Here is a 27911-nt window from a genome sequence, read left to right on the forward strand (position 1 = left end):
GAATAGGAAAAGCAAAGTCTGCAATTTTCCCTTGTTCAACTAGGTTGCACAGCCAAACAAATTTAAAATGATATCTCAGCAAGATTTTGCAACCTACCTGCAACTAATAAAAGGACTTTCACCCTGAAAACATATGAGCACTCAGGAGGACTAGCTGAAAGAATTTAGCAAGGCTCCTAATGAAAGAGCTGAGCTGCAATATGTATATGCATGAGTTCATGTATTATTTAAACCATTCTGATCAGAATAAGCGTTGTGAGCACAGTACTGAAAGTGTCACTAGCATTCATGCATTGAATAACTTGCCCTCATAAAGGTATAATAATGTGTTCATCAGTTTTGTTTGTACTCCCAAAGCAGTAATAGCATAAACAGAAAATAATCCTATATGTTACAAAATGCACATTAATATAAATCTAATTATATCTTTCCTTGACATTATGACCAAGAAATGATGATGCTCACTGAAGTATAACATATGAGACCAAGTGCATTCCCAAGGGCCTTTGTAAAGGTCCGCTTCTATGTTCAAGTCCAGCCTAGGATTTAGGGGTTAAAACAAATATATGATGCTAAAGTTAATCAGCCTGTTAGTGGTAGGTCCTTTCTCTGATAGGTGGGAGGTTCAGATTACATTTTCAGTGATTCTGTTACAGCTCACCCAGTGCTTGCTTCCATACACCATGCATCTCTTCACAGATATCCCATGGACTGACAATTAAATCAGAGCACTGATGGCTCCCTGGGAAGACAACCTGTCCTCACTGGTCCCAAGGATGACTGTGCCACATGAGATGGTAGGGACGATGAGAGAGAGGAGACATCACAGGAAGAAAAAAACAGAGGGATGCAGTAGTTCTCAAGGTACAGCAAAACCACCCCTGCCTTTTGTCTACAGACATGTTACCAAGCAAAAAAACTGAAATCAGACAAACTGAAATCAGGGTGCAAAAATAAATATAAAAACCAGCCACAGATTTTCTTTTTGTACACAGTTGCCTCAGAGAAAGATTTCTGTACTAAATTGACTTATGAGCTGTGATCTCTGTCTTTCAGATTTTTTTTTTTTACCCTTTTACATGTTAGTGAATTGTACTTTCATGTGGGAAACTTTTACCAGCAAGAACAGGCTGCTGCATAAGTGGCAAGACTCCCACTGGTTTCATTCAAAGGTTCAGGCTGTTAATGATGACTCAATCAATCAATCAGTCAAGACATGAGAAGCTGCAGAGAGAAATGGAGCCAAAATTGGCCTCAAAATTCAGTGAGCTCATTTGTTCTTGTGCAGTTTCATCAGCTGAATCGAATATGCTTGCTGGGTAGTCAGGAAAGATAGAAGCTGAGGACTCTTTGGGTAGGTATGTTTGATACGCACTGTCACTTTGTTATTTTGCTGCAGTTCCTGTATGTCAAAAGTTTCAGAAGAGCACACTGCAGCAGGGTGGTGCTGGGCAAGCACTGGCACAAGAGCAGTTGCCACAGGGGGACACCAGGACAGGAGGGGTCAAGGTGGCAAAGGCACCAGAAGAGATGACTCTGGTTTTGGGGGATCCAGAAATGGCAATGAGCTTGAAATGGCCAGCTGGGCTGGGGGTGTTGAAAGAAACGAGAATGAGATACCTCAGAAAGAAGAACTGGTCATTTACACCAGTGTGAAATTAAAATGAAAGTTGTGTGATGTATCTTTAGAAGGGGAGACCTACGATCTTTCTCCTCCACAAAGTACTGTGGGAATTCACTTATCCCGTTTACTTTTCACATATGGAAAGTTAAAATACATTAGTAATCATATTATGCTACCTATAAGGGCCAGACACATTTACCTCTATAGTCTATGTTATTATTGGAAGGGGTGGTAGAAGAATTATTACTGCCATCTTTCTCTGAAAAGATCTGTTTGCAATTGTCAAGCTTCTACTTTCTTTTTTTTTTTTAAACGAAGACCTTGAAAATTATGTTGTGTACTAATTACACTGAAGCAGCCCATAAAGTCTGAGAAAGAAGCACACAATAAATGTTTATTTACTCTGCAACTGTAAGTTTCATGAGATGTGTTCCATTTTCTTTCTTTAAGGGCTAAACAGTAATACATAATGCAAAGATGTGAATGAGGTATTTACAGCACAGAATAATGAAAGGTTGTTCTATAATGCAGGAATGTTTAAAACTAAGTGAAAACAACCTAAACACTGAAAAGGTTCATCACAGATTCATTTAAGCTGGGTATGCTTAAAACAATAGTTTACTGAACAGAACAATGCATAACTGACATAAGCATATCTACATTGTTCTCTGTCTGCAGATTTATAGTTATGCAGCAGAGCTTGTAGTCATTAATATTTTAAGCTCAGAAGGGAAGAAGCTTTTAAAAAAATAATTAAAAAAAAAAAAAAAAGATGGGAATACAAAAAGATGTCCAGCACACTGTAACCTGCTGGATATTATTGTCTCTGCTTTTGCCCATCTCTAACATCTTAAATGTTTAATCCAGATGCTGCTATAATCAGATAAATGGCAGTTCAGTGTGATCCAATGATGCTGCTCAATAAATGAAATACTGTTTGTTTTGATCAAAACCAAAACTTATGAAGTTCCACTTTAAATCAGTCCTGGGATTACAGGCTGTCTGTGTTTACAATTTCCATGCACAAGAAGTAAGCAGACTTGCTTTTTTTTGTTGCCTCTCTACTCTGCAGAAGGAAATACTGGCCGTTGTTCTGTACATACCAGTATTTTGCCACATATTCACACTACAGGTAAAGGGAAAGATTTACAGGATTTAAGATTAAAGCTCTGGAAACTTGCATATGACAACCAGCTCTGGAACAGGCTTCCTTCAGGCAAAACATAATGACACAGTGTGGACAATTTTCCTGAGTTTAAGCACTCCTTACATAGCTATTGAATGGTGTCTTTCTGTAGCAGCAGCATCTCCTGCCCCAGTCAATACCAACAGCTCTCTGAGGAAGGGCTGTGAATGAGGAAGGACAGCTGAAGAATAGGAACTTCAGGAAGGGGCCAAGGACGAGGACATGGGAACCACGGGGAGTCACCCGAACTGGTGGATGCAGAGACTTTAGATCCCCATCAAATCAGCCAGTAGCCTCCAGCAAAACACATTCTGACCACACAGGGAGTTGAGGATATTCATAGGGCTAGTGTTTTCATTCTTTAAGGGAATGCCCCTTTGATGAGTGTATCTACAAGAAAGGGTGAAGTAGCCTCTGTGCCTCAAATAAAATAGGAGACAAATTATTTTCCTAATTCAGCTTGGGTTATGTACTAATCGTGGAAGACTTTCCAGATGGAAGATGCTGGATATATGTAAAAGCTTGCTGCAATTAAGTAGGCTTTTTTCAGCTGAAAAACAAACAAAATCCCTGTAATGTGAGCTGTCTAGACTCTCTCTCAAGAGGCAGCAGAGAGCAGAATTTAGGTTTGCTCAAGGCAGACATCTAAAATGATATGTATATTGCACTCTGAAAGTACTTATTTATATCAGCTGACTACAAAAGAATCTAGATTAGACTTTTATAATGTAGAGATTTAAATATACAGTGAATTTATGTGAAATTAATCCTATTCTACTTTCCAAGAATCTGTGCATTTATTTCCATGTTTTTAAAGACCTCATAAAATGGAAAGGTTTAAATTTGCAAGTACACTGACAACTGAACAAAACCTGGAGGTGTTCAACACCTGAATATTCATTTTAATAACATGCAGTGGTTTGAAAGTACAAAGAAATCATGGCTGAACTGTATGACTGAGATAATAGAGAGATCAACCTCTTTTTGTTTCTGTGTTGTTCCTTAAGAGCATAAAGAATTGACTACTTTGCTTCAGCTTGGTGAGAGACAGTAATTCAATAATATGCCATATAATGATGAATAAGCGAGAGACTAAGAAATGAATAACAGAAAGTGTAAAACTTTTAAAAGTTAGTGAATTATTTAGTGCTCTCTCTCAACTTAGCATTTTTTCCAAGCATGTTTTTGAGTAGCTAAGTATGTTTGGAAAGCTAGCTATTTTTCTCATATAGCCTGCATTTATCATTTTATCTGTCTAAAAGTCTAGTTAGCTGCAGCTAAGGGGGCAGGTAAGAGGATTTAACATAGATGAGTCAGGACAGCTTAACAAGTTATCACCTGTCTCCTCAGCTGACATAATTCTCCATCAGTTTTTTTTGTTTGTTTGGTTGGTTGGTTGTTTTTTTGCTTTGTTTGTTTGTTTGGGGTTTTGTTGTTGTTTGGTTGGTGTTGGTTTTGTTGTTTGTTTGGTTGTGGTTTTTTTGGTGGGGGGCTCTCCCCTGAAGTCAAGGCAAAAGTGCACAAGACTCAGCCTCATTCATTATTGTTTAAGCTAAGACAGCTCTTCAGGCAATCTCAGAGCATGCACACATGTAGATATAGTGGCTCAGTTAATACATAATAGCTTTAATGAGCTTCTGTAACTCAATCCCATCCTATGGCCTTAGTCCAACATAGATTGGCATTGTACTTCAGTAATTTAGTTCTCCATAGCAGCTCTGCTAGTTTTCATCCCGCTTTTGCTTAGGCAAAGCCAATATGAAGCTATCCTTGACAGAGCAGTATTGTTCTAGGGATACGCTCCTTTCTCACCCTGTACAGACAAAGACAGAGGGGAAGAAACTTCAATTGCTGATATTGGGGCTCCTAAGTTAGATACAGTTACACTAATATAATGCTTTGTGCTTGTTATTTTATCCCTCATTTCTTTTTAACCTCTCCTTCCACAAGCACATTTTGCCCAGTATAAGCAGCTTCTTTGCTAGGAAATGTGTTGGCACAATTTATGAAAGTATTTGTGCATCACAAACACTAGTGTGGATTTGGTCTTAGTAAATAAAATAGAACTTATGGTCAGCTTTTCTAAAGAGCTCAGCACATAATAGCTCACATCACTGTACTTTTGAAAGCTGAACTGCATTAAGGTGTTTATAAGGGCTCAGGGTTTGAAATAACTCAAATCTAGTATTTATTCTGAGGGTGCATTGGCAAGAATAGAGATCCTATCTCTTTCATAGACGGGGGAGGAGAACTGAAAGGCAAGGAGGAAAAAGAAAGCTGAGATTGCCCTCATTCCCCTATGTACCTTGTGCCTTTTACGCATATCCCCAAAGGAAGCACAGAAAAAAGCAGAGCAGGTCTGCTCAGCAAAAAGCAGATGAACCAAGAGGAGGCAGTTTACATTATCTTTTTTACACCAAGACCCTTGGGAAAATTCTGTCTTTCCTTTAGGCACAGTCCTTTCTACTACTGTGAAAATAGTTACCTGCTACCCTTTGCTTAGAGATCTGCCTCAGTCCCTAAACGTGAGACAGGTCAACTCTTTGTAGAACAGTGCAAAACAAAACTAGAAGGACTGATTTAATTGCTGATGGTTTGGTACATATTCCCACCTGTTTTGACTTGAGGGGTTATAAAGCACCACAGAAGCTTTTATGTGAAATAAGGTAGTTTCCTATATTGTATTTCTATAGAATCATAGAATGGTTTGGGTTGGAAGGGACCTTAAAGATCATCTAGTTCAAATACTCTGCCACAGGGACACCTTCCGCTAGACCAGGTTGCTCAAAGCTCCATCCAACCTGACCTTGAATACTTCCAGAGAGGGGACATTCACAACTTCTCTGGGCAACCTGTTCCAGTGCCTCATTATGCTCATAGTGAAGAGTTTCTTCCTTATTTCTACATAATTTGTCCTGTTCACCTATTAATCCCACCAACTTTACATACAACAGATTCATCACGACCATTTTAGTTCTGATCTGGTTTTGCAAAAGGGCACAGTTCATCTGTAGCTTGGTACTGTCAGTGCTGTTTATTGCTGTAATAACAAAGTAATGTTATATGAATACCTTCAAGGACCAGTGCTGCAGAACGGCTGATTTTTCTAATAAGGTAAACAAAAAAAAAAGAAAATATAAAAGAACCTTTTGATTACATCTATTGTTCTTTGTGTTGTAGTGCTGTAAAAATGGAACTTTCATTCCCTCTGGAATAAAAATATGAGGAAACATGGCTTTCTCCATTGTGCAAGCTTGAAGGAAGGTCTGAACTGTAAATTCCAGTGACATGGACATATACTGCTGGGCTCAGTTTCATGTTAATGCAATCATGAAAAACTGCAATGAAGTCTGCAGAGTTATGGTGACATAAAATGCCTCTGAGCAAGGCTGGAATCCAACCAACTAACTTCTGTAAAGTTGCATCTGCTATATATCTGTGGGCTAACCTGAAGACACATGACCTGGGCCACCCTGACACACTACTGTCTACCTCTGTGATGGCTCTGATGTTTGGTGGTGGTCCAGTGGTGGATATAAACTTTTGCTTCTAAGTGGAATTTTATTAATCAAGAGCATTTTCCTTTCATTCCTACTTTCATTTCCTACTGCATACACAGGAAAACTGGATAATCAGGAAGTTTTCTATTCTTGAAGTGTGCAAGCTTAAACCTAAAATTTAAGTAAATAATGATGTATTTACTATAGTGCAGTAGTCTTCTTCCTTTCTCCCACTGAACATACCAGCATGGCTACAATTATACTTGTATGCACAGGAGGATGTGTACGTTTTTGAAAATACATATGCTAGTATAGGAAGCAAGACCAGTTTGAGCAGTAGATGTTCTAGAAACTATGATTCCTTTTCACATTCATACTTACATAGGCAGAGGTGTATTAGGAAAAGAAAATCTCTCTAAATAGCAAAATCATATTTAATAATGACAATATGCTGGTGAAATTAATCTAGACAATTATCTAACTTTTAACAAGGAGAAAAAATCTTGGAAGAAGAGACTTCCTCTTTCCCTACTCACACTAACATTTCATATGTTGTAAATACTCCTATTTTAATTACAGTCTTAGGCTTTGTAGTCTGGTTCATACACTTTGAGTGCTTGGAATGGACACCACTGTAGCAACACAAAGACTGACTGGACAGTATTAATATATTTGTTGTAGGTTTTTGTTTGGTTGGTTTGTTTTTAAGAGGCCTTTCATATAAATTTTCACAATTCTTTTTTAAATTCCAATTAAAATTATTTACCATTGTAACGCTCAGTTATTTGAAACCTGTTTGCATCACATAAGAATTTGAAATATGATTATGCCTTCACTCAAAATTGATAGCATTTGATTGCTCTTTCCCAGCCTTAGAAAAAGCTTAAAAAAACCCATAGGGGAAAAGCATATGCAGTGGCAAAAGCACTTCTCTGCATTTCAAAAATTCTTGGAGGATGATAGTGGGAGTGGTAAAGAAATGTGGCTGTTCAGCAAAGAACTCCAGCTGACAATGTTCAATAAGCATCTGAAGGAAGATGAGACTTCATGAATCAAATTCAAGTGGAGCCCTGGGACCATCCCGCAGTGGAGATTGAATGAGCCCAGCAGGAACGAAATTGCTCGTGTTTTCCCATTGTTTCCACAGGAGTTCTGCCTTTCCCCCCGTGGCAGACCCTGACTCCACTTCCCCACATCCATGGCCGGAAGTTGTACCAGGAGACACTGGATATTAGGACAAGGTTCTTCATCCAGAGGATGGTGGAGCACTGGAACAGGCTCCCCAGGGAGCTGTCACAGCCCCAAGCCTCACAGCGCTCAAGAAGCATTTGGACAATGCCCTCAGATGCATGGTGTGAATTTTGGGGTTGTCCTGTGCGGGGACAGGAGTTATACTCGATGATCCTTGTGCATGCCTTTCAACTCAGGACATTACGATTCTATTCCAGGTTTGGCAAGCATGGTGTATCACTCAACTCTATTGTGAGTCTTCTAGCTGGGTAGTGTGGCAAACAGTCCTGAGGGCTGGCACTGCAGCATGCAGGTATTGAGCTGAAGTTAAACTTGCCAGCAGCTGCATGCCTGCAGCAGCACAGGGCTGTGAGAAGCTGATCAGCAGCTGAAGCAGATAACTTATGCCTAGCTCAGGGATGCCACAGCCACGCAACTGCAAATCCTAGGCTGTCTTATCTCCCTATCTAGCAATCATAATTTAAAGCACTGCAAACATCCCCAAAATTCTTATAGAACTGAAGGCCTTACAAAAGTACAACAAAAGCAAAAAATCTCCTTGTTGATCAGAGATATTCAGGAGCCATTTGGCTCCTTTCCTTCTTTTCCTTTCTTTTTTTTTTTTTTTTTCCCAGACAGTTGCAACTACTGTGGCTGGTGACCTTCACCACTTTGCTGTTCTATCCTATTATCACAAAGTCCTATTGTTAGATCTTTATTCCACTTTCATTACATAGCCCTTGCACAATTTCTGGAAACAATTTGAGAATTGAAGTGTCCTGTTTGTACAGTCCCATTTTGTTAGGCTGCATTATTTATTGCTGTAACATCAAGACTTTCACATCTCGATAGTCTGCAGAACTAAAAGTGAGTTACGAAAGCCCATTAAGGACTTTGCAAAACCAAGTTATGTATCCACACCAGCATACAGACCATTTTAGGAGATTGGTTTTAGGTTCTTTGGATTGGGTTTTCTGTATTCTGTGTTCAGGATGTTTGTGCAGGGCTGTATTCTTCCTCTCAATCTGCTCTATGTAGCATTTTCTTAGATACTGATTTCTCTGGGGTGCTACATACTGTGCACTGTGAAATCCGTGCTCACACTGAGGTTAATGAGAGTTTTGCCTCAAACAGAGTATATCTTAATGCCAAATTCTGCTTTTGAGACAGGGACTTTCCTGGTGCACAGCAGAGTTTGTGTAATGGTTCCTATGGATGGGTAACCACTGAAAGTTTTCACATGAGGAGCAGAGCAGCATAACAAACAGAGACCTGGCAGCATGTGAGATCAGGCTGTTGTCACAACTGTATTCATATACACTGAAATCTTCACCCATTATGTGTGGTAACTCCCACCAAGACTCAGCTCAACAATGAGTCTCAACAATGAAGTCTCTAAAATTTCCTAAATTAGCTTAGATGATACCAAGAACTCACTTAATGTGTCTAAAAACTCTGAAATCATATTCTTGTTGCCAAATTGAACTGTTTTCAACTGAAAATGAACTGTTTCTGAACAAGCTTATGTTAATAGGAAATGTTTCTTTCTATATTTAGGAATCAAATTTTGCTACAATGTAATAATAAAAATAGACATCTCAAGATTATTTTTTGGAACTTAGGCAAAGCTTATAAGCAGCCACTTAAACACAAATATGGTCATTTAAAAGAATTCAGAATTAGGAATCTCTTATCAGTCTATATTGTCAGTCTTTGATGCCTAACACTTAGAAATCTAAAAGCATTAATGATGATTATTCAGAATACTTGTATGAAACGCTTATAATATTATGCAGTATGCTAGAGGGAAGTGTAATCACTCTTTAGTTAAAAGCAGCAACAAAGTTTCAGTCTTAATGGAAATGGCAACTTTCCTGTCTGCAGAAGATACAGGCAAAGATCTCAAAATGTACTTCAATCTCTTGTGGTTTCTCATGGTATTTTTAATACAGACTAAATCAGGAAACAGTTTATGATTAATTCCCTTACAGGAAATAATTTATTTTGGTGAGAACTAGGTTAGAGAAGACAGTCAAAAACTTCGGTTAAAAGCAGATCTGTGCTGCAAAATCTGGATGTAGAGTTTCCCAATGACTAGGGTTGATCAGTGCAGTTCTGTCTCTTTGAGCAGTGGCCAAACCCATCTCTGCCCCAACTTTTTCTTCCAGTTCACCTGCTCCATCAAGAGCTCCAGCAGCAGCAGTTTTGTTTACAACACGTTTCTATAAGTTAATGATTGCACTGTTGGTAACATGGCTTCCTCATACAGTGCTTATCTAAAAATATTTCCATATTTTTCTCAATCTATTTAAAGGAAATAAGTCTTTCAATCCATTATTTCTTTAGGTTTAAGGAAAGGGGTAGAGGCAATGCTAGGAAGTGGAGATTGTGGTTAAAAAAGGAAGATGAGGGCCGGAATTGTAAACACACCAAATCCTGTAAAAATATCAGAAAGGACTTGGTGTGTTAGAGCAATTTTCATTTGGAGCTGGGTACTTCATATTCAAAAAAGCCTAGTTTTATTATACTGAATTGGCATATAGCAATGCACAAAGTGTGTTTCAACAGGAAAGTTTTATTTAAGATCAGGGTACCGTTCTGAAGCAACTCCTGCTGTTCCTACTTTATACACTTCAATTACCTTCACAGAGCACTCTGCATGAAGAAACTGGACACTTTGCAGATTAAATAATATGAGCTCCATAAACATGCTTAATGCCACCTAACCACTAATTGGCACTCACTCCATGGGACCAGACTACAACTGGTTCAAAGAAAAACCTGAAATGCAGCGTGGAGGTCAGGTCCTCAGCACTGACCACTTTGCCTGGTAAAACTGCTCTTATTGAGCCATACTTTCTGGTGCAGATATAACTTTAATTTCAAGTGAAACCCTACAGCCCTTACCTAGACAAAGCTCTTAGAGCAGGTGAAAAACTGGTCTAGGTAACGACTGTTATATTTGTGCTATCAGCATTTTGAAAAACTTCCCTAAGAGCCTGCAGACAGGTATAAATGAGCTTCTAAACAAACTTAGCTTTCAGGAGAGCAGAGCAGAACGCAAACTTGCTTTTCTCAAGCACCATCCATCAACAAACCAAATTTCAAACAAATTAATTACCTGAAAATCTTCTGCTTACTATATGGGGATTTGCTGGACAGCATAAGACAAAGTCTGCTTGTCTATATACTTTTTTTTTCTTCTTTGTCTCATTGGACTATGTTCTTGTCCTGTGGCTTAGACCTCCTCTGCAAATCAAATGAACATTAGTAAAAACCCAGAAGGCAGGGAAGGAAGTGGTCCTGACCTTTAAATTTTGCCCTGATGTGACTTCTTGGTTTGTATCAGTTGTCAGCAATGCCTGAAGCTAAGGCAAAATCTTCATACAATTAGCTCACGTGTGGTGTGAAGGGTCTGGTAACTACAGCAAGCTCTGCACTCACTAGGATGACAACTCTCCTGCCAGGTGGGGCTGATAGGCAGGTGTAAGAAGGCTGCTAACTCTCCACATGTAATCAGCAAGGAATAAAACCCACCTGTAAGCCCGATAAGCTGAGTAGTAGACTGTGGTGGACTTTCACAGATGATCTGAGGGGATGTTTGTGTTATTATTTTCTTCCTTAAGGTTTTAACATTTTCTTGTACTGAAGCCTGCCCCTCCCCTTGTGCTTAACAGAGCATGTTGTTGGATCTCCCCTCAGTCAGTTTTCTCCCCTCAGTCTTTGAGATCTGGTATCCCAGAAAATTAGGGATACCCATATGTGCCTGTGGGATGCAGCTGCCTAGGCACCTTTGGCTGCCCAACCTTCTTCTGGTGTGAAACATAGGCTAACTAACTCCAAATATAATAACTAAACTCTCTATGCCACCATGTTTTTAAGAAACCTACGTTTTTTTATTTCTTTGAGGGTTATGGTAGCTAAGGAAAACCTGGGCCTGCTCCCACCAAAACCCACCTCAGCTTCACCAGGCCATGAGTCTCGTGAAAAGTTCTGCACCCTGTCCTGGTTGTGAGACCCTTGCAGTTGAATTTCTCCCCATTTCTGTACTTATACCAGGCTGGGGTCTTGGCCATTGTGTCTTCCCTCCTCATAGCTGCATAGCTGCCCATCTTTGTGGGGTTTTACCAGTTCCCGAAACACTGCTTGCTGGGGTCATGTGGCTCGGAGGGCTTCAGGCCTGCTATGGCTGTAAGAGCTGCAGGAGCTCAAAAGAAAAAAAAAAAAAAAAGGAAGTGCTTGTATCTCAACATCTCAACAGCCTTGACTGAAGCATTGGCCAGAGGGGCCACACATGACCACATGCTGGCTAGATGCTGCATGTTGACCTCTGCTTGCTGTGGACTTGAAAATGTCCCTTGCACCACAGGGTCCTTCCACACAGTGACCTGCCATCTTAGCAGAGTATACACTCAGAGTGCAGTGGGAGTGAAAGCAAGGGCAGCCCTTTAGGGACAACATCAGGGACTGTAAACCTTTCCTCATGCCCTGGCCCCTCACTGTCCTTCTCTGGAGCACAAGCTGAGCCTGTCCCAGCATGAAGGGTTTCTCCATTCATGTCACCTGGTGTCCTGCCCTTGGCCTCCACCACTGTACACACAGAACGTGAAGTCATGGCCAGGCTCAGGTGTCTGCTGCACCCAGGGGCTGCCACCACCTCTCATCCTGAGCGGGATGGAGGTTTCTCCCCCAGACCTGCAGCCATGCAGCTGGCCCCCAGCCACCCAGTTCGGTTTCTGTTTCATATGATGCTTCCTGGGATGCGATATGTTTTGGGAGTCACTTAATTTGTCTCATGAAGCAACTTACTGTACTTATGCCAGAAAATGTATTTTAATTTCAAAGGGAAAAGGAAGGTTTATCTGGAAATAGCTGATCAGCTGGTGTGCACAGCAGTTTGTGTAAAACCTGCCCAGTCCCCAAGACTGGAGAGCACCTTAACAGCAACTAGGACTGAAAAAGCTGATGTGGCCACAGGGGCTGTGCCTGAGTTTTGTCAGCTTACTGCATCCCAAACTATGACTAATAGAAGTATTTTGCTATTTATCATCCGATAAATACTTACTGGCTTGTAATTGGACTTGCTCGTAAGAGTCAGGCCAACACACTGGTGTTTATTTTTGGCTGCCAAAATTCCATTTTCCTGTGTTCTTTCCTGCAACCAGACTGATGCATTCACATTTTGATACCAGTGTTGTCTATTCCTGAGCTCACTGACAAACGAGTTATGTCTTTATTGTTTACCGAAAGGATGCTGTAAAGAATTACTGGCCTGGATTTTTAAACCTCTCAAGTGTATGCCAGCATGAAATTACTGTCCTCAAAGGCAATTTAATCACGGAGAATCCCATGCTCTTTGAAATAACTCTACTCCTTATGTCACCATGTCTTTGCTTTAAAAAAATGCAAAGTCTACCACAATTCAACCCCACTGGAGGATCAGTGTCATATGGGAAACTGCTTGTTCTGAACATCAAATGAAGATATCTGTATGGTGGAGAGTCAATGAGAAAGGTGTGGGGCTATACTCTCTTTTTCAGAGGTGATGGCTGAAGTGTGTCAAAGACCTTGAGTAAGGAGAAGCCTCCAAAGTAAGCCCATAAAAGACTCTGTGAGTTCTGGCTGTGTACCTCACAAAACTGAGAACACCCATATCAATGACATTTCTAGCTCAAAGCTTAACCCAGGGGGGATACTTCTGGTTTCCTGGAGAGCAATGACCAACCAAAGGAGGAACAGACCATCCAGACAAATAAGAGGCTGGCAGGCAAGCAATTTTATCATCCCCAAGCATTCATCAATTCATAAATTGATTTAAATGGTTTATGGATTTCTCTTTCTCTCCACTCCCATTAGGGCCAGAAACATTTTAATGCTGAAATACTTACAGACTTTTTAACAAAGCAGGGGCTTAAAAATAAAGCGAATAGCCTTTATTCCAGATAAAATTGTACTGACAAATCTGGCTTACCGCAGTGCAGTGCTTCCAAGCACCTCTAACCAGGACTGTACTGAACCTAGAATCAAATTTCTATAATCAGCATGAAAATCATACCTAGATACTCAATTTAAAACTGTTTTGTTGAACTATAAAGAAGTCATATTAGAGTAAATAACAAACACAAGTTGTCACTTGCAGCCTGCATGTGTGCTCTATTATTTCTCTTGTTCTAAGTTGCATTTGGAGGGTTTGTTTAGTTTTTTCTCTTTTTTTTCCTCATTTCTGAAGGTTTTAGATACTTGCTCACAGTGATGATTGATTATGGAGACCATCACTTAAAGCAGGTAGCAGATGATGGATGATGCACGTACTGAGAGGCCATTACTATTGTGGTGAAAGAGAGGGCACAGTATAGATGTAAGAAAAAACTGAGCAAATACAGTGTAGAATTAAAAAGTGGTTTTGTGTGTGGTTTTCTGTTTGTTTGGTTTGGTTGTTCGGTTTTTAGTAGAACAAAAATCACTATTGTTATAGCTCTTTTAAATGTGTATAAAGCATTTTCCTAAATGGAATGTTCAGTATTCATTTAAACACATATGCATAACCACAAAAAAATTACTAATCCCAGTATAAAGCAGTTTAGAATGTAAGTTTAACTATGAACTCTTTCATACCAATGGAAGATAGGGGCTGTTTCCTCCAGATATTCTCAAACTTAAATTATCTAAAATACTTCAGTCTATACCTAATTAAGCAAATGAATAAATCCCATTGAAGTCAAAGAAGCTACTGATGTGATTAAAGGAGATACATACTTAAATTCTATTTGGAGTTTAGATCCAAAAGCTTAACTTCATCCCCGTTCAGCAATACATTTAGGCAACTTTAGACACTTGCTTAAATCAATAGGATTAGATATTTGCTTGAAGTTAGCCATGAATTTAAATGCCATGGTAAATAGGAAAGTACTTATGTAATGGATTAGCTCCAGTTGAAATTTTACAATTATTATCTAGTAATGTTTTTAAGGACCTGAAATATGTTCATTTTTCCATTAATTTTTAAACCATGTCCTAGACGAGAAAATATTTTCAGCTTTAACTTTTCATCCCACTATCTTATTTTATGCCATCTTCAAAGAGTGGTGGAAAAGGAAGGGAGTTCTTTTCCATTAATGGATGGGGTGTGAGGGTAGGGAAGGGACATCAAGTTTCCTGATTCGAAAAAAAAATAACAAACCAAAAATAAACTCCCAAAAAGCTAGAAACTTCAAATGAAGTAATTCTATGCAAACCCAAATAATGCATTAATGTTTGGGTTTTCATGCTTTTCTGACCGGGCCAGTTGAACAAAAGACTTGAAGGTTTTCACTCAAGTGTACAAAGAGCTCTGAGGTCACTTTTTATTGACATGGATGCCTGTAACTTCATACAAATTTACCAATTTTTTTTTCCCACCACTTTCAGATGAATAGATACTCCAGATCTAACGACAAGAGAAGAAACAAGCCAGCATTTGTATTAAGAAACATTTTTATTAACAAAACAGTAAATTCCACTTGCTTAGCATTTCCAATAATGAATAAATTGGCCTTGCAACAAATAAAAAAATCGTAAATATCTATCACAGAAAGCACTATAAGGTTAGGGGCATTGGGCCTCTCTTTGATGTCTTAGGGTTGAAAGTTTCATACATTATTTAGTGTTTTGTTAAAAAAGGCAACACAATACAGTCATAGAAATGAAACCATCGCAGTCAAACAAATTAGGTTATTATAGAGAAAGGATCCAATTTTATGTTAGGTAGTGGTTTATGTCTGTTGTTGCTGCTGTTTTTAAACATAAAGGAATTTAAAATCCACTTGCTGGCACTTCTGATACATCCGTATTTGTTTTTTGTTAAATTATGAAATTAGAGAGGAAAAAGGAGAACCTTCAGAAACAGTGTTAAAATTGCGTTTGCTTATTCTGGTAGTAGCAGATTTTTTTTCCTTGATGTATGGATTTAGTTAAAGATTAATCTACCAAACTGCCTGGAAGTTGACCTGACCACGCTATTTCATTAATGCAATCAATACCAAGCAGAAAAGACAATTTCATCTTGCCCAAACCATATTCTGTCATGTCCAATCTCCTGTCGTCAGATTACTCTTGGTCTTCCACATATCTTTAAGCACTGAAATCTGAACACCACCTGGCTTTCAACTTCTTCTTTCCCCCCTCCAGATGAAGTCTCTTGCTTCCAGCAATGACCTCCAGTAAACCTGACCCTGCCGTTCCCTGAGCACAGCTGCCTTGTAAAGGTGGGAGAAAGTATGAATGCCACAGGTAAATGACAATCTAAGAAATGAACATCAGATGGATTTTGTGAGCCTGTTCTCAGTTTTGCGTAAATGTTACTGAAAATTTAAAAAAAAATTGTTTTACAAATGCAACACGACACATCTCGATGTGGTTGGCAACATTCAAGAGAGGTCTTTTCATGTTGACTACATGTACGTTTAAAGTGCTCTGACTCCCAGATAGACAGCTGTACCAGTTTTCAGCCTTTTCCATCAGCTACAGTGAATAACACACAACAAAATGTTTTGTGCCTGCTGATCAAAGCTAATTTTAAATTCCTCCTTCCTGTCTGTAAAGTGTGAACATCTATATCCCTCCCAGGAGGCCTTCCAGTCATTTGGTTGATTTCTATTGAACTATCCTTTTTCCGTCTAATGCATTCCCTTTGAACTTCCGTGTAAATAAAATGTTATGTTATGATTTATTGCTGTGAACCTAATGAAGTAATACTACAAAAAAACCCTTTACCATGTAAATTATAGCATTATATTTAGTATGCTTAACTAAAATACATTAATGTTTTATATATGTAAGAAAAGCTATGTACTACTTTAAAAAATGATAAACTCATATTTGTCTGGTTATGATGTCTTGCAATACTACACAATAAACTTAGCTAAAAATACTTTTTGTATGTCAAAATGCCCACCATTGAAAAATATTATCGTGCACCTGAAGATCATTTCCTTTTGGAGAAAGGGGTAAATTCTGCAGTAGAATCAACCTGGATAATTAAAATGGGTCTTTGTAGATCTTCTACCACCCAATGCTGTAGTAGCTGTCGTTCATATAACTGAATGTCAGAAAAACACTATATGATACTTCCTAAGATTCTCAAGAAACTCATCATTCTCATAATTTCTTAAGAACAAGGTTTCTGTAAGGCAAACCATGCTCTCCAATAGTGAAGCTTTGACTGGAAGCTGAAGGCCAGTTTAAGTCACTAAATATTTAGCTAATTAATGAATGTATATGTCTAGGAAAATCGGCCATTCTGATCAACTTCATCGATGCATATCAGGAGCAAGAGATGGGGATAGGAAGGAGAAGACAAATTACAGTAGAGATATATTTTTGCTTTCTAGTCCACTTCTTTCATACAAACTACTAAAACTTAACTGCAACAGAATAGAGGCTGTACAGGTAAGAAAAAAATTAGCTGACTCGTATATACATTCATACACATCCCCCTTAGTATAACCACTACACTGTAAATTATATTTAAAAAAAAAAAAAGAAAAAAGAAAAAAAGGGGAAGAATTCTGGGACAATTTATAATGGCTGCAAAAAACCTGAAGTATGTCTGTTGCTCCAGATGTCATAAAACTCTCTATACCTAGCAACACTTATAACATTGAGTTTACCAAAAATGGCTGAAGAGCAGATATAGTTTGCATTTTCTATACAACAGGCTATAAAACATCACTTACCACAGTCCAGAAAGCACATATAGATGTGTTTTTATATAAACATATGTAATAACATATTAAGCGTGCATGAAAATTTCCCATTGATTGCATCTATACCCTCTTGTTTGCTTTTTTTTATTCTTTTTTTTCTTTTTTTTTTTTGTGGAAATGTGCCTTATATTCCAGATTTTTGTTTTTGTTTTTGAAAATAAGGCCTCCATACTATTTTCCTCACAACCAGAAAGGGGCTTTTTGAAAGTATTTCTACGTAAGTCTTCAGAAAAGCCAGTACTTGTTTCAAATACAAGTTTCCAACCACTGCTTCACTGCACCAGACGGCAAACTCTTTATGTTTGCTTGTTGAGTCACCATATATAATGACAGTCTCCTCTGACAATAAGACTAACTTACTTCTCAAGAAAGCGCTAGCACTTTGGCTAAATCCAGAATCATAGGTAGCTTCTTTTTTCTTTTTTTTTTTTTTTCCTTTTTTTTTTTTTTTAATTTGTTTTGTTTCATATTGTGCCTTGATGTTGTAGTAATACTCCTTGCTTTATGAATCGTGGTGTCATCATTGTCTTTCAGAAATGTTCCAGCAACATAAAGACAGGCAGAGTAAATGAAAACACTGTGGATGTTAGGGAATTTATCAGCTCCTGTTTCTGAAAAACAAGAGCATGAAATGCTTGTTTTTAAAAACAGTCTTTCCTTTCTGATTGCATTCCCTGTCTTGTTTGTTTGTTTGTTTTTGAATGTGCTTCATAAAAAGTAAAGTAAATAAGTTTGTATTATGTCTCAGATAAAATGAAGACTATTTCTATACAAGCGTTCTTTTAGATGTTGAGATCAGACATAGTACTCCTTATCCTTATTTTTCTTGTTTTTGTTGGAACTTTTAGCGCTGTTGGGCTGCTTTTCCTTGATCACAGCCCCATTGGATTGTGCTGAGTTACTGATGTAGTTTCGACTCTCATCTACGTGATAAGATCCTTCGTCTCGATTCCTGTACTTGTACATAGCATAGAGGAGAATGAGGATACACAGCGCCGCTGCCGCCACGATCCCAACTACCATCCCTGTCGTGCTGCTGGATTCACGAATCACCTCAGATGAGCCAGGGTACTCTCTTCCTCCTCCTGCCCTGGTAGGATTTGCTGTAGGTAGATAAAGAAATAAGGGAGAGGTTATTATTGAGTTTGCACATTGAGAAGTCAGTCATATCTACCTGCTACAAACATGTATCTTTCTAATTGCACTCACTAGGTCAGGGCTGCCTTATCAACATACCCTATACTACTGGTGTGAAAACATTTAGGTTTGCAGCCCATTCCATTTTCAGGTTTGTCAGCACAAGTGAACAAGCTTTTAAATAAGGAAAAGGACAGCAAGGAAAATATCTTTTTAGCCCTCACGAGTATAATTTCTCCAAATACTGTTACTCAGCAAAGAATGTCTAAATAATCTGGAATAACAGGCGTGCCACAATTTAAATGCCAGAACACAATCATCTTGGAAGAAAGGATCTCCCTCTCTCCTTCCCTCCCTCTCTTTTTCTCTCCTTCTGTAAAGAGCAAAAAGTGACACTATAGTACTTACTTAGAAAACAGTGATGATAAGTCTGACTACCAAACAGAATGGAAGAAAAAAACAAAATTCCTTCTAATAATAAATGACAGCAGCCAATGAGTTGGCTACAAATAAGGTATCCTCAGCTCTCCTTTAGTCTCCCCTCAGCAAGCTTCTCAGTGTCTCCTTTCTTTCTCATATTATATTTATTTTTATTACTTTTTAGAGAGCTATCCAACCTGACCTTCTCTTTTCCAATTCACAGTCTTCATTGAATATGGCTACACTTTAGAATGCTTTTTCACTCAACTTCTCCCATACCCTCTTTTTGTCCTTGATGACAATACCAGACATTCCTTTGAGCAACCCTTTATGTCCAGAAAAAACTCTCAAACTGCACTGAGCAAGGGCTCAGCCTTCTAAGAACCCACCTCTCAGGACAGGCTCTGGTCTTTTCAGTTGTGATATGCACTGATCTGACCTATGTCTTCAGACTGTAAAGTCTTCTTGATACGAACTATTGTGTGGTCTGGCACATTTTATCCCCTTGCACAGCCATGGGGAATGAAAGCCTAATTCCAGGAGAAATTTCTGGGTTAAATGCTCACAGCACACACAATGCTTATGCGTTTCCCATAATCTCTCTTCTTTTTTGCACTTTGCAGAAGGAGGAGAGGCAGATCTTTGTATGGAATCACTTTAAGTGGCAACAGCTGAGAAGGATCTTAGCTTAGCAAGTGTCATGGGACAAAAATGAAGTGACCTGGGTTTACGCAACGTTCCTCTCATTATATGAGCATTTCCAAACTCCTGAGAGGCTGCGTAGCCTCAGCACCACCAGCCTTGGCTGAGCTCAGGAGCAAGAAAAGAGCAGTGAGTGAACCAGGGTTTCCCACTGAGCAGTGCAGAGCATTCTCATTAAGCATCAACACTGGCTTATAGAAACCACATATTACATCATTATACATGGCTAAAAATGCGGTGAGTAAAATACAAATGTTAACTAAAAGTACTATTAAACACTAGTTTTACGTTATATTCATAATGTTAGCTTTATCAGGCCTCGCCTACAACTAGCATTTTATTGAAATGTATTAAAGAAGTGTCTTGCTCAAGGTGCACAAAAGCACACTATGCCCCATAGTCACTTTTGGTGTCTGCTCTAAAGACATAGTAGGAAGATGATGATTTTAAGGATTCTAAATTAAAGGTAATGTCACTCAAACTACCAACACTGATCAAAAAATTTCAACAAATTTGGACAAGCAGAATTAAAAGGAGACACCAGGTACAAGGTTCCACAATTAGCCTATAAATAACAAAACATAGCAAAAGAAGCCACAAAACCCCAAAAGAACTACGTTGCCTCCCTAGCTTGGTATTACTCATAATTTATTTATTATTGATTTGTGTTCTTACTGTTGAAACACCACTTCCTGGCAGTTATCTCACATGTGCTTACAGAAAGTGACATTTTCTTTGTCTGAAAGAACAGAGGCACCACAGTAAGATTCAAGAAAACTGTCATTCGTGTCAAACAGTTTTTTAACTACTAATGTTTTTTCCCCTTCTGAAAGTTCTTATTTGTTATGAGTTGGTACAATTGGTATTTTCTAGGACTACACAAGAGATCTTGAAGTTTTCCTTCAGAAGGCTCTAAGATTTTTTCTCATTTCAGGGTAGATACCACCCTACCAAGAAATGTGGTCTGTCTCAAAGTAGTCAGTGACTGGTTTAGATCCTGTTTCTTCATTGTAGGTATTGTAGAAAATGGAAATTCTTTTACACATGGGGTGTCATTTATTGTTTTACAAGAGATGATGCATTGTTGCAGAATAAAGACTCCTGGGTATTTCTATAGTGAATGAAAATGGGACAAAGTCTTATCTTACTGTATGTCATTTCAGGAAATTAATTTCTGTCTGAGAAACAATAAAAGCGACTGAATAAACTGTTGGTACCTGATGGACTAACAACTGCTCTTTCTCTTTAAAATACAGACATTTGGGCCAAATGCCATCAACTAACTTTACAATTAATGTCTACTTAATGACACTTAATAGTGTGCTCAGAGGAAAACATTCTTTTAACACTGCATCCTGAAAAAACATGTAAGGAATGTTTTTCAGCGTTTCCTAAACTCCTACCTCTCACCTGATGGCATCCTTTTATTTTTAAGAATGCTTTCACAATTATCTCATTTATCCCATCTGTCTGAGGAATATTAAACAACTACATTATTGCTATTTAAACTTACACCATTTCCAAAGCATCTGTTGTTACATTTATTTGGACTTCTGTAAAAGGAGCAGTTCAGCAAGGGAAATGACTTTTTTTGCTATTTTTCTTCTATTTACATTACAATATACTTTTAACCTAGCAAAGCCTCTCAAGGCAAATAAATGAAGAAAGTTTTACAAAGGACATGGGTTTGTCTGTGAGCATTTTATATAGGAAAAGCTAATGAATCACATGCTTAAGCGAGTGTCCTATTCTGAGACATGGAGGAAAAGGCCACTGGAAAAAAGGCCAGCCTATGCTTCTACTGAAATCGATGTAAATAAACAAATCCCCATCCATAACCAGCTGCCTTCTATTTAATCAGGATCCTTATTTGACTAAGACTGGGATAGGGGAATTCACCCAGATCTTGACCTCCCCCGCAGGACAGGAACTATTGCAAAGGACAACAGATGACCTCAATGCAGAGCAAGTGAAGATCACAAGGTTAAACAAACCTTGCTCTTTACTTCCCAGCTCTTTGAGAAACAGATGATGCAGTTTTCTCCCGAGCATCTTTGCAGCTGAACTGAACAGAGTCATTGGCTCCTAGCATAGCAGCAGAAGTATGTCTACAGGTAACCTTGTCTGCTTCTCTGGTTGCAGTCTCTGCTGTAACATTAACAAGTCACTAACTTCATCCCAGATAAAGTTTCCTATTGTAAGTAAGAAGCTAAATACCTTACAGGTGAATCAAGATTAAATTTCATAAAAATGATCCCTAGTTTTAAGAATAAAATGTCATCCCTAAAAAATCCCGAAACAATCTGTAAGTTGAGGATGGTTTGATTAGGAACAAGAGAAAATCAAAAAGACTGACAGTGCAAAGACTATGCCATTACAGAGAGAGGAAATAAAAACATCTAGTGATGTACCGATCCCTTCTTCTTCAAACAACTTCTCTGATGCAGAACCCTTCCTCTCAACAGCATACGGTCAGCCTTTTGGGATTGCCTCAATGACCAGCTTAGAAGAAAATTATCTTAAAAGCCTCTTCTACCACTTATGAAAAACTTTGCATTAAATAATAACAATTGAGCACATTTTTACATTGTGTAATAATGGATTAGAAAGCTATTATTCTTGACTGTATTTCTAAGTGGTTTAAAATTTAAAGGGAAAAATCTGACTATTTTCAGTGCCCAGTTTTCATGAATACTGTGAAAAGAAAATTGGAATTGCAGGCTCCCATGGTGTTCATGAATTGAAATTAGCAGACTTAAAAACAAAATAAAAAACTCAACAAAAGGACCCCAAACCTGTTTTCTTTACATTTATGCCTTCCTCCAAACTGTGAATAGGAAATTACTCATAAGATAAGAATGTTTAACTACTGCATTTGCAATGAGGCATGAATGCAATTATTTACAGGACACATATTAATTTTCACTCTGCATGCTATCATTGTAGACCTGTTTGTGGCAGACCTTCCGCAGTATTGTTGGATTCTGGTGAACTGAAATTTCAACATCTTGTTACAACTAATACGTCTGAGAAACAAATCTCAGTGCTTACTCTGCTGAACCCGTATAATAGGTGCAGCCTAACTGCAAAACCAGGATGAGGATCTGCTGTAAACTTGTGCAAGAGACTGAGCACAAACCCACACTGCTCTGAATCAGGCGTATCTCAGCCTGCTCCTTTCCTGTGCAGCCTCAAGGGGCTGCTGTCAAGTCAGGGCAAGAACTGGCTCCCCAGGCGATGTCCATCAGCAATTGAGCTGCCATAGGAGAGAAGAAGTATGAGGTGGTTGCACATGTCCCTGCTACAGCTCTGTGACAAACTTTCAACACTTGGAACAATCTACATCCAAAGTCACAATCTAATCTGCATGACAGAGGTACGAGAAAACCAGCTGCATTGACGAACACACACTCCACACTCCTTGATCATAAATGGCATCATGATTCAAAGACAACGGGAGCTGCGACCTGCACACACAACACACTGCGACATGGTAGAGAGGTGTGGTGCTTGTGAGTGGAGTAGATACATTTGTCATCTCGAACTCATGCCATTGCATTTGTCCTACGAAATCCGTCAGATGCTTATTGAGTTTGAGGAAACAAGACAATAACCTACTTTCAAATGTGTTTAAAAGAAAATTATTAAGTTATCTGTTCTACTCTTTGGTGTGCAAAACCAGGTTCTTTACTTCCTACATATCAAAATTTCAAAGGTCCTCAGAAGGAAAGATATAATGCATTAAAATACCTCTAAAGGGACATTAACTAGCTTAACTTGTCATAAAAATAGTCTGGCAGGAAAACACTAGCCACAGCAAAAAAGGTTGTTTTACTAAGAAGCTAAACATTGTCTGCGAAGAATACAGTGCTTATTTCAAAGTCCAATGACTTGCCATATAAATAATTTAGAAATTCTATGAACTACTTAGGACTGCAGTTTCGCAAATAACATATTTTTTTCTGTGGTTGAGAGGTGAGAGGGTTGTTGTCTCAATAGTTATTAAATGTCAACATAAATCTGAAGGGAGATAGGTTAGTTGCTAGCACAGTGCCAATTGTTAGAGTGTACCAAATCAATGAGGTTTAGAAGTTAATATGCTCTGCAGAGCTGAGGGGAATATTTCACACAGTTTAATAAGAAGCTTTTGTGAAATCATTTTCCAGAAAACTAAATTTAATTTTAGCTAAAACGGAAAATGTAAACCAATATATCACTTAATGCTTTTAGCAGTCTTCATGCCTGTGCTCTTACTTCCTTTATTAGTATGTTTTAACAATTTCAGTCATATTGCTCCTCTTATAGTATTCCTCCTCTCCCAATATGGATCCTTTCTCCTTTTGCTAATTCAGCTGTCAGTCCAGTCCTACCTCTCCCCACTTCTACATTTGTCAGTCACCTTTGCACCTCTGCTTCTTTCTTTTCTAATTGGAGTAATTTAACCTGTTTTTATGTGTGATAGGGGAAATCTTTGGTAATTTGTTACTTTGCTTCAGAAATTTTGACTGAACAGCAGAGTCAGTGGTGATCTAGATTTTAATTGAAGTATTCCTAAATGGGGAAAAAAAATAAATGCTTTTGCTAATAAAATAACATGGGGAAGACAAAACACAAATATTACACTACTGACAGTGTGTTTTTCAAGCTAGAGCTAAGCTGCTGTAATTGTGGGGAACCAGGTCAGACAGCTAAACCAGTATCTTTTGCTCAGTTAGTTGCCTGCAGCCCTAGCTCCCGAGAGAGTCAGATGAACACCAGTGTTATTGCAGAAAAGAGCAAGAGCATTGGAAACACACATTTTTGGTGGCAGCTAACTGTAAGATTTGCTTCCTTGTACCAAAAACTTACATTGTTAGTGACAGTGACATTTGGATCCCACTGAACTTGGCGAAAATTTTGCCACTGACCTTCACAGAACCCAGGTTTCATTGCTTGCTATTTTTATAATCTCATTTTAAAACAATTAAGAAAAAAAAAAAAAAAAGACCAAAAACCAAACCAACCAACAAAATCCCAAACAAACGCAAAAACCCAAAGCACCAATCCAGGAACCACTTTTCTTTAAGGGAACATTAAAAAATAGTTGCAGAGAGTAAGGAATCTGATGGCTTGGCCTGCAGAGCAAGGAATGATTCTTTCTCACAAAATGAGCTGGAGGTGTGGACATCATCTTTGCAGCCGTGGGTGATTCCCTGACTGTCTTCCTTCACTCAGCAGCTACTACATGAAGAGATAAATGTCTGTGCCACAAACATTATATATATGACTTGAATGTCAAGCTGAAAGCACACTGCATGCAATTTGCTCTAAACACTGCCATCGAGTCAGATCCATTACTGAAAAAGTTGATACTATGCCTGGGAAAAGAAGGGGCCAGGCTTTCAAGGCATCTGGAATATACATGCACACATGTTGGAAATGTGACCGCTACAAATACCAAATTGCATCCACTAAACAAAGGCTCAAATACATCTTGCAGATGAAGCTACACTTCACCCTGAATCATGTTACTGTCATGCTTCTCTGGGAGTGGGTAGAGAGAGCTAAATGAACTTCAGGACTTATATATATTACACTTGATGTAATTAATATTCTTTTTCTCATGATAAAATTATGAAAATTAATAAGACCACCTTGTTTTTCTTTGCTTCTCTCATCATACTCTGTAAAACAATACTGATGTCTCTGATGTTAGCACAAGGAAAAAGACTGAGATATCTATAAAGCTTTCTCTTATTTTGGAGTATGATTCTCATGTTCTTGCTGCTTCATCTTTCCTTTCATTTAGCCCTTTTCTGTAACTTTTTAGAGGACACATTCACAACATGGGCTGTATCAAGATGAGAATCTACTGTTTAAGCCAGCTTTCATTTAAACTATCATCTACTGCTTAAGCCAGTATAAATACAAATTTAATTTAAACTGTCATAGTCCCAAATCTAGCCCTTAGCTCTTAACCTTGGGAGAAGTGCTGGTTTTGAAACCTATGGGCCAGAATAGCATGTCAACGTAGCAGAACAAGGTTTCATTCAGGTCTTTACATAGTTAGAAGGAGATTGCCTAAGATTAGACTATTTTAGGTACCTTCATCCTCATTACAGGTTACTTTTGCTTTGAATTTTCCCTGCTTCCATTCATGACCAACATTCTTAGAGAACACCTAGTTCTCAAGCTTGTCAGCATTCACCTGCTACTTTGCAGGCTGTAATGACCAAGCACATGCTAAAAAACCCCAATGTTTCCACAGAGGTTTAAATTAGGTGTTAGCAAGCATTAATAGCTGAAAATTAGCAGCAACAGTCTTACTTCTAGGTGTGCAAGAGAAAAATAAATTACCAGTGTACTGATTGCTAGAAAAAAAAAAAAGAGCAAAAGGTTTACCATTCGCTCATATCTCCTCTGTCTGGCAGCAGGGTAAGCAACCCTGTTCATTCCCAGTAGTCTGTTAACATGGCAATTAGTCGATAAGCTGAAGATGGCATACACCAACTGCTTTGTAACACCATATAAATTGAATTTATCAGGTACTGCACATGGTTAGCTAGAAGCACAATGGTTTGCTTGCACACCTGTAATGCCCTTGTTTGAATGCAGAAAACCTGAACTGCAAAAGGGCTCTAGAATAGACAGTACCCTGTGCCACTGAACTTGGAGAAGCAAAGCACTGGCCTCTGCCCTGCATCCTGCCTGCAGTGCATTCAGCTTCCCTCCCTTCTGTCCGGTCCTTAGCTCCAAATAGTAGCTGAAGGAAAGCAAATTTCTTCCCGAATTCTTCAATTTTGGTCTGAGAGAAAGCCTTGGCATAGAATTTGAGAAATATGATGTTAATTCAGGCCAGTGTTCTGGCTATAAACCTTTCTATATCTTTGCAAAATACTGTCTGTCTTCTACTACCATGCCCATAGAAGTAAGGATGATAAACAGCCCTGAGGAAGAGGGATTTTTCCGCAAAAAGAGGCAAACTCACTGCATATGAATTACAAAGGGACAAGAAGTAGTTTTGCTATTACTAGTGTCTAAAATACAGTATACATTAAAATATATGTGCTAGATGTAGCCAGTGAAACCAGAATGAAGTGTAGCTCAAAGAACACAATGGGCTTGGATTAATTAGGCACCAATAGCATATAATCTAATTTCAAACAAACTAGAACAACTCCTTTATTTATGTCAACAATCTATGTGCAGTCCTGATTTTAAGTGTAAGCTTGATTCAAAGGACCAATTTTTAGGATTATAGTTCAAAAACTTTAATTTAGGATTGTTAAGTAGATTGCCATGAAAATTAATGCAACCTGTTCCAGATTTGACCAGCTATTCACTTCATCCTCACACATTTTTCCAAAATTCCTTTTTTAATCAGATTGAATGCACCACTCAAGTCAGCAAATTACTTAATTGTTTATGAAAACCTCAGTTTTGCTATTACTAATTTATTTATTATCTGTATTTTTCCTCTAAGGTCACTGTGTGAAATCCACCCATGGAAAATGTTTTGAGAGCCCCCATAATCTTCATTTGGCTTTAACTGGTTTCAGTAAATGTAATGTTTACAAAATAACCTGAAAACCAAATTCCTTTTTCAGTATACAGATTAAGACAGGTCAGTGCTGGTTTTCTCACATGTTACTTCTGTATTGTGTTTCTATCCCCAATTAGAAAGACCATAATTTAGAGGACAAAATAGAGATTGTTCCCTATTGGAGTTCACAAACTTCAACTGGCATGAACCACATGGGCCACATCATAGATAAGATCTGACTTGGTATTTTAAAAAAGAAAGAAAGATTATGAGCATCTAAATGAACAATGTAGTTTATCTATTGAAATCTACCTAAAAAATTCTTCATGATAGTTCAAAAACATACACATGTATTTATTTATTTATTTTTCCTTATATTTTGTTCTTCAGTTAAGTGATTTTTTTGATTCTAGATTAAAAAGATCTATATCTTTTACGAAAATGGTGGAAACATCTCCTAGTGAAGGCTGCCAAAGCACATACATCCTTATTTTTTGCGGCTAACAACTAAGAACTTTCACATACTGGGGATACATGCACAGAAACTGGAACTTAATTAGTTGTATTATAAAAAATCTTGAGTATCAGTCTTGAAAATCAGGACTGCTTTGTTTAAGAGAGTGTGGTGATAGATCCAATTCCTTTTATTTGTGTGTGTGTCTGACAAAGCCAATGCATTAGCAGTCAATTATTTCTTTAATACCTTATTCAGTAATTTTGTGCTTTGTTAGATTTCTTTCTTTTTTTTTTTTTTGGGGGGGAGGAGTCATTCATCACATATCTCACTCTCCAGTTAATGCTGGAATGGTCTGTAAGGCAGGTTCTTTATCTGGGAGTAGCAAAAAGA

At 38.3% G+C, this 27911-nt stretch overlaps 1 protein-coding gene across 25 annotated transcripts in view; it reads right to left on the minus strand.

Moving 5' to 3' along the window:
• Nucleotides 1-18078: 18078 nt before the first annotated feature.
• The window catches only part of NRXN1 (neurexin 1), a gene marked incomplete at both ends in the record, with an annotated part of 724694 nt that continues 714861 nt past the window's right edge, over nucleotides 18079-27911 (minus strand). For all 25 annotated transcript variants that reach the window (XM_080342501.1, XM_080342500.1, XM_080342497.1 and 22 more), the window contains one exon: nucleotides 18079-18386. In XM_080342501.1, coding sequence (XP_080198627.1) covers nucleotides 18079-18386 — 308 coding nt within the window. The remainder of the gene's footprint in view (nucleotides 18387-27911) is intronic.

This window comes from Nesoenas mayeri, assembly GCF_963082525.1.
Source record: "Nesoenas mayeri genome assembly, chromosome: 3".
In the NCBI taxonomy this organism is placed as follows: domain Eukaryota; kingdom Metazoa; phylum Chordata; class Aves; order Columbiformes; family Columbidae; genus Nesoenas; species Nesoenas mayeri.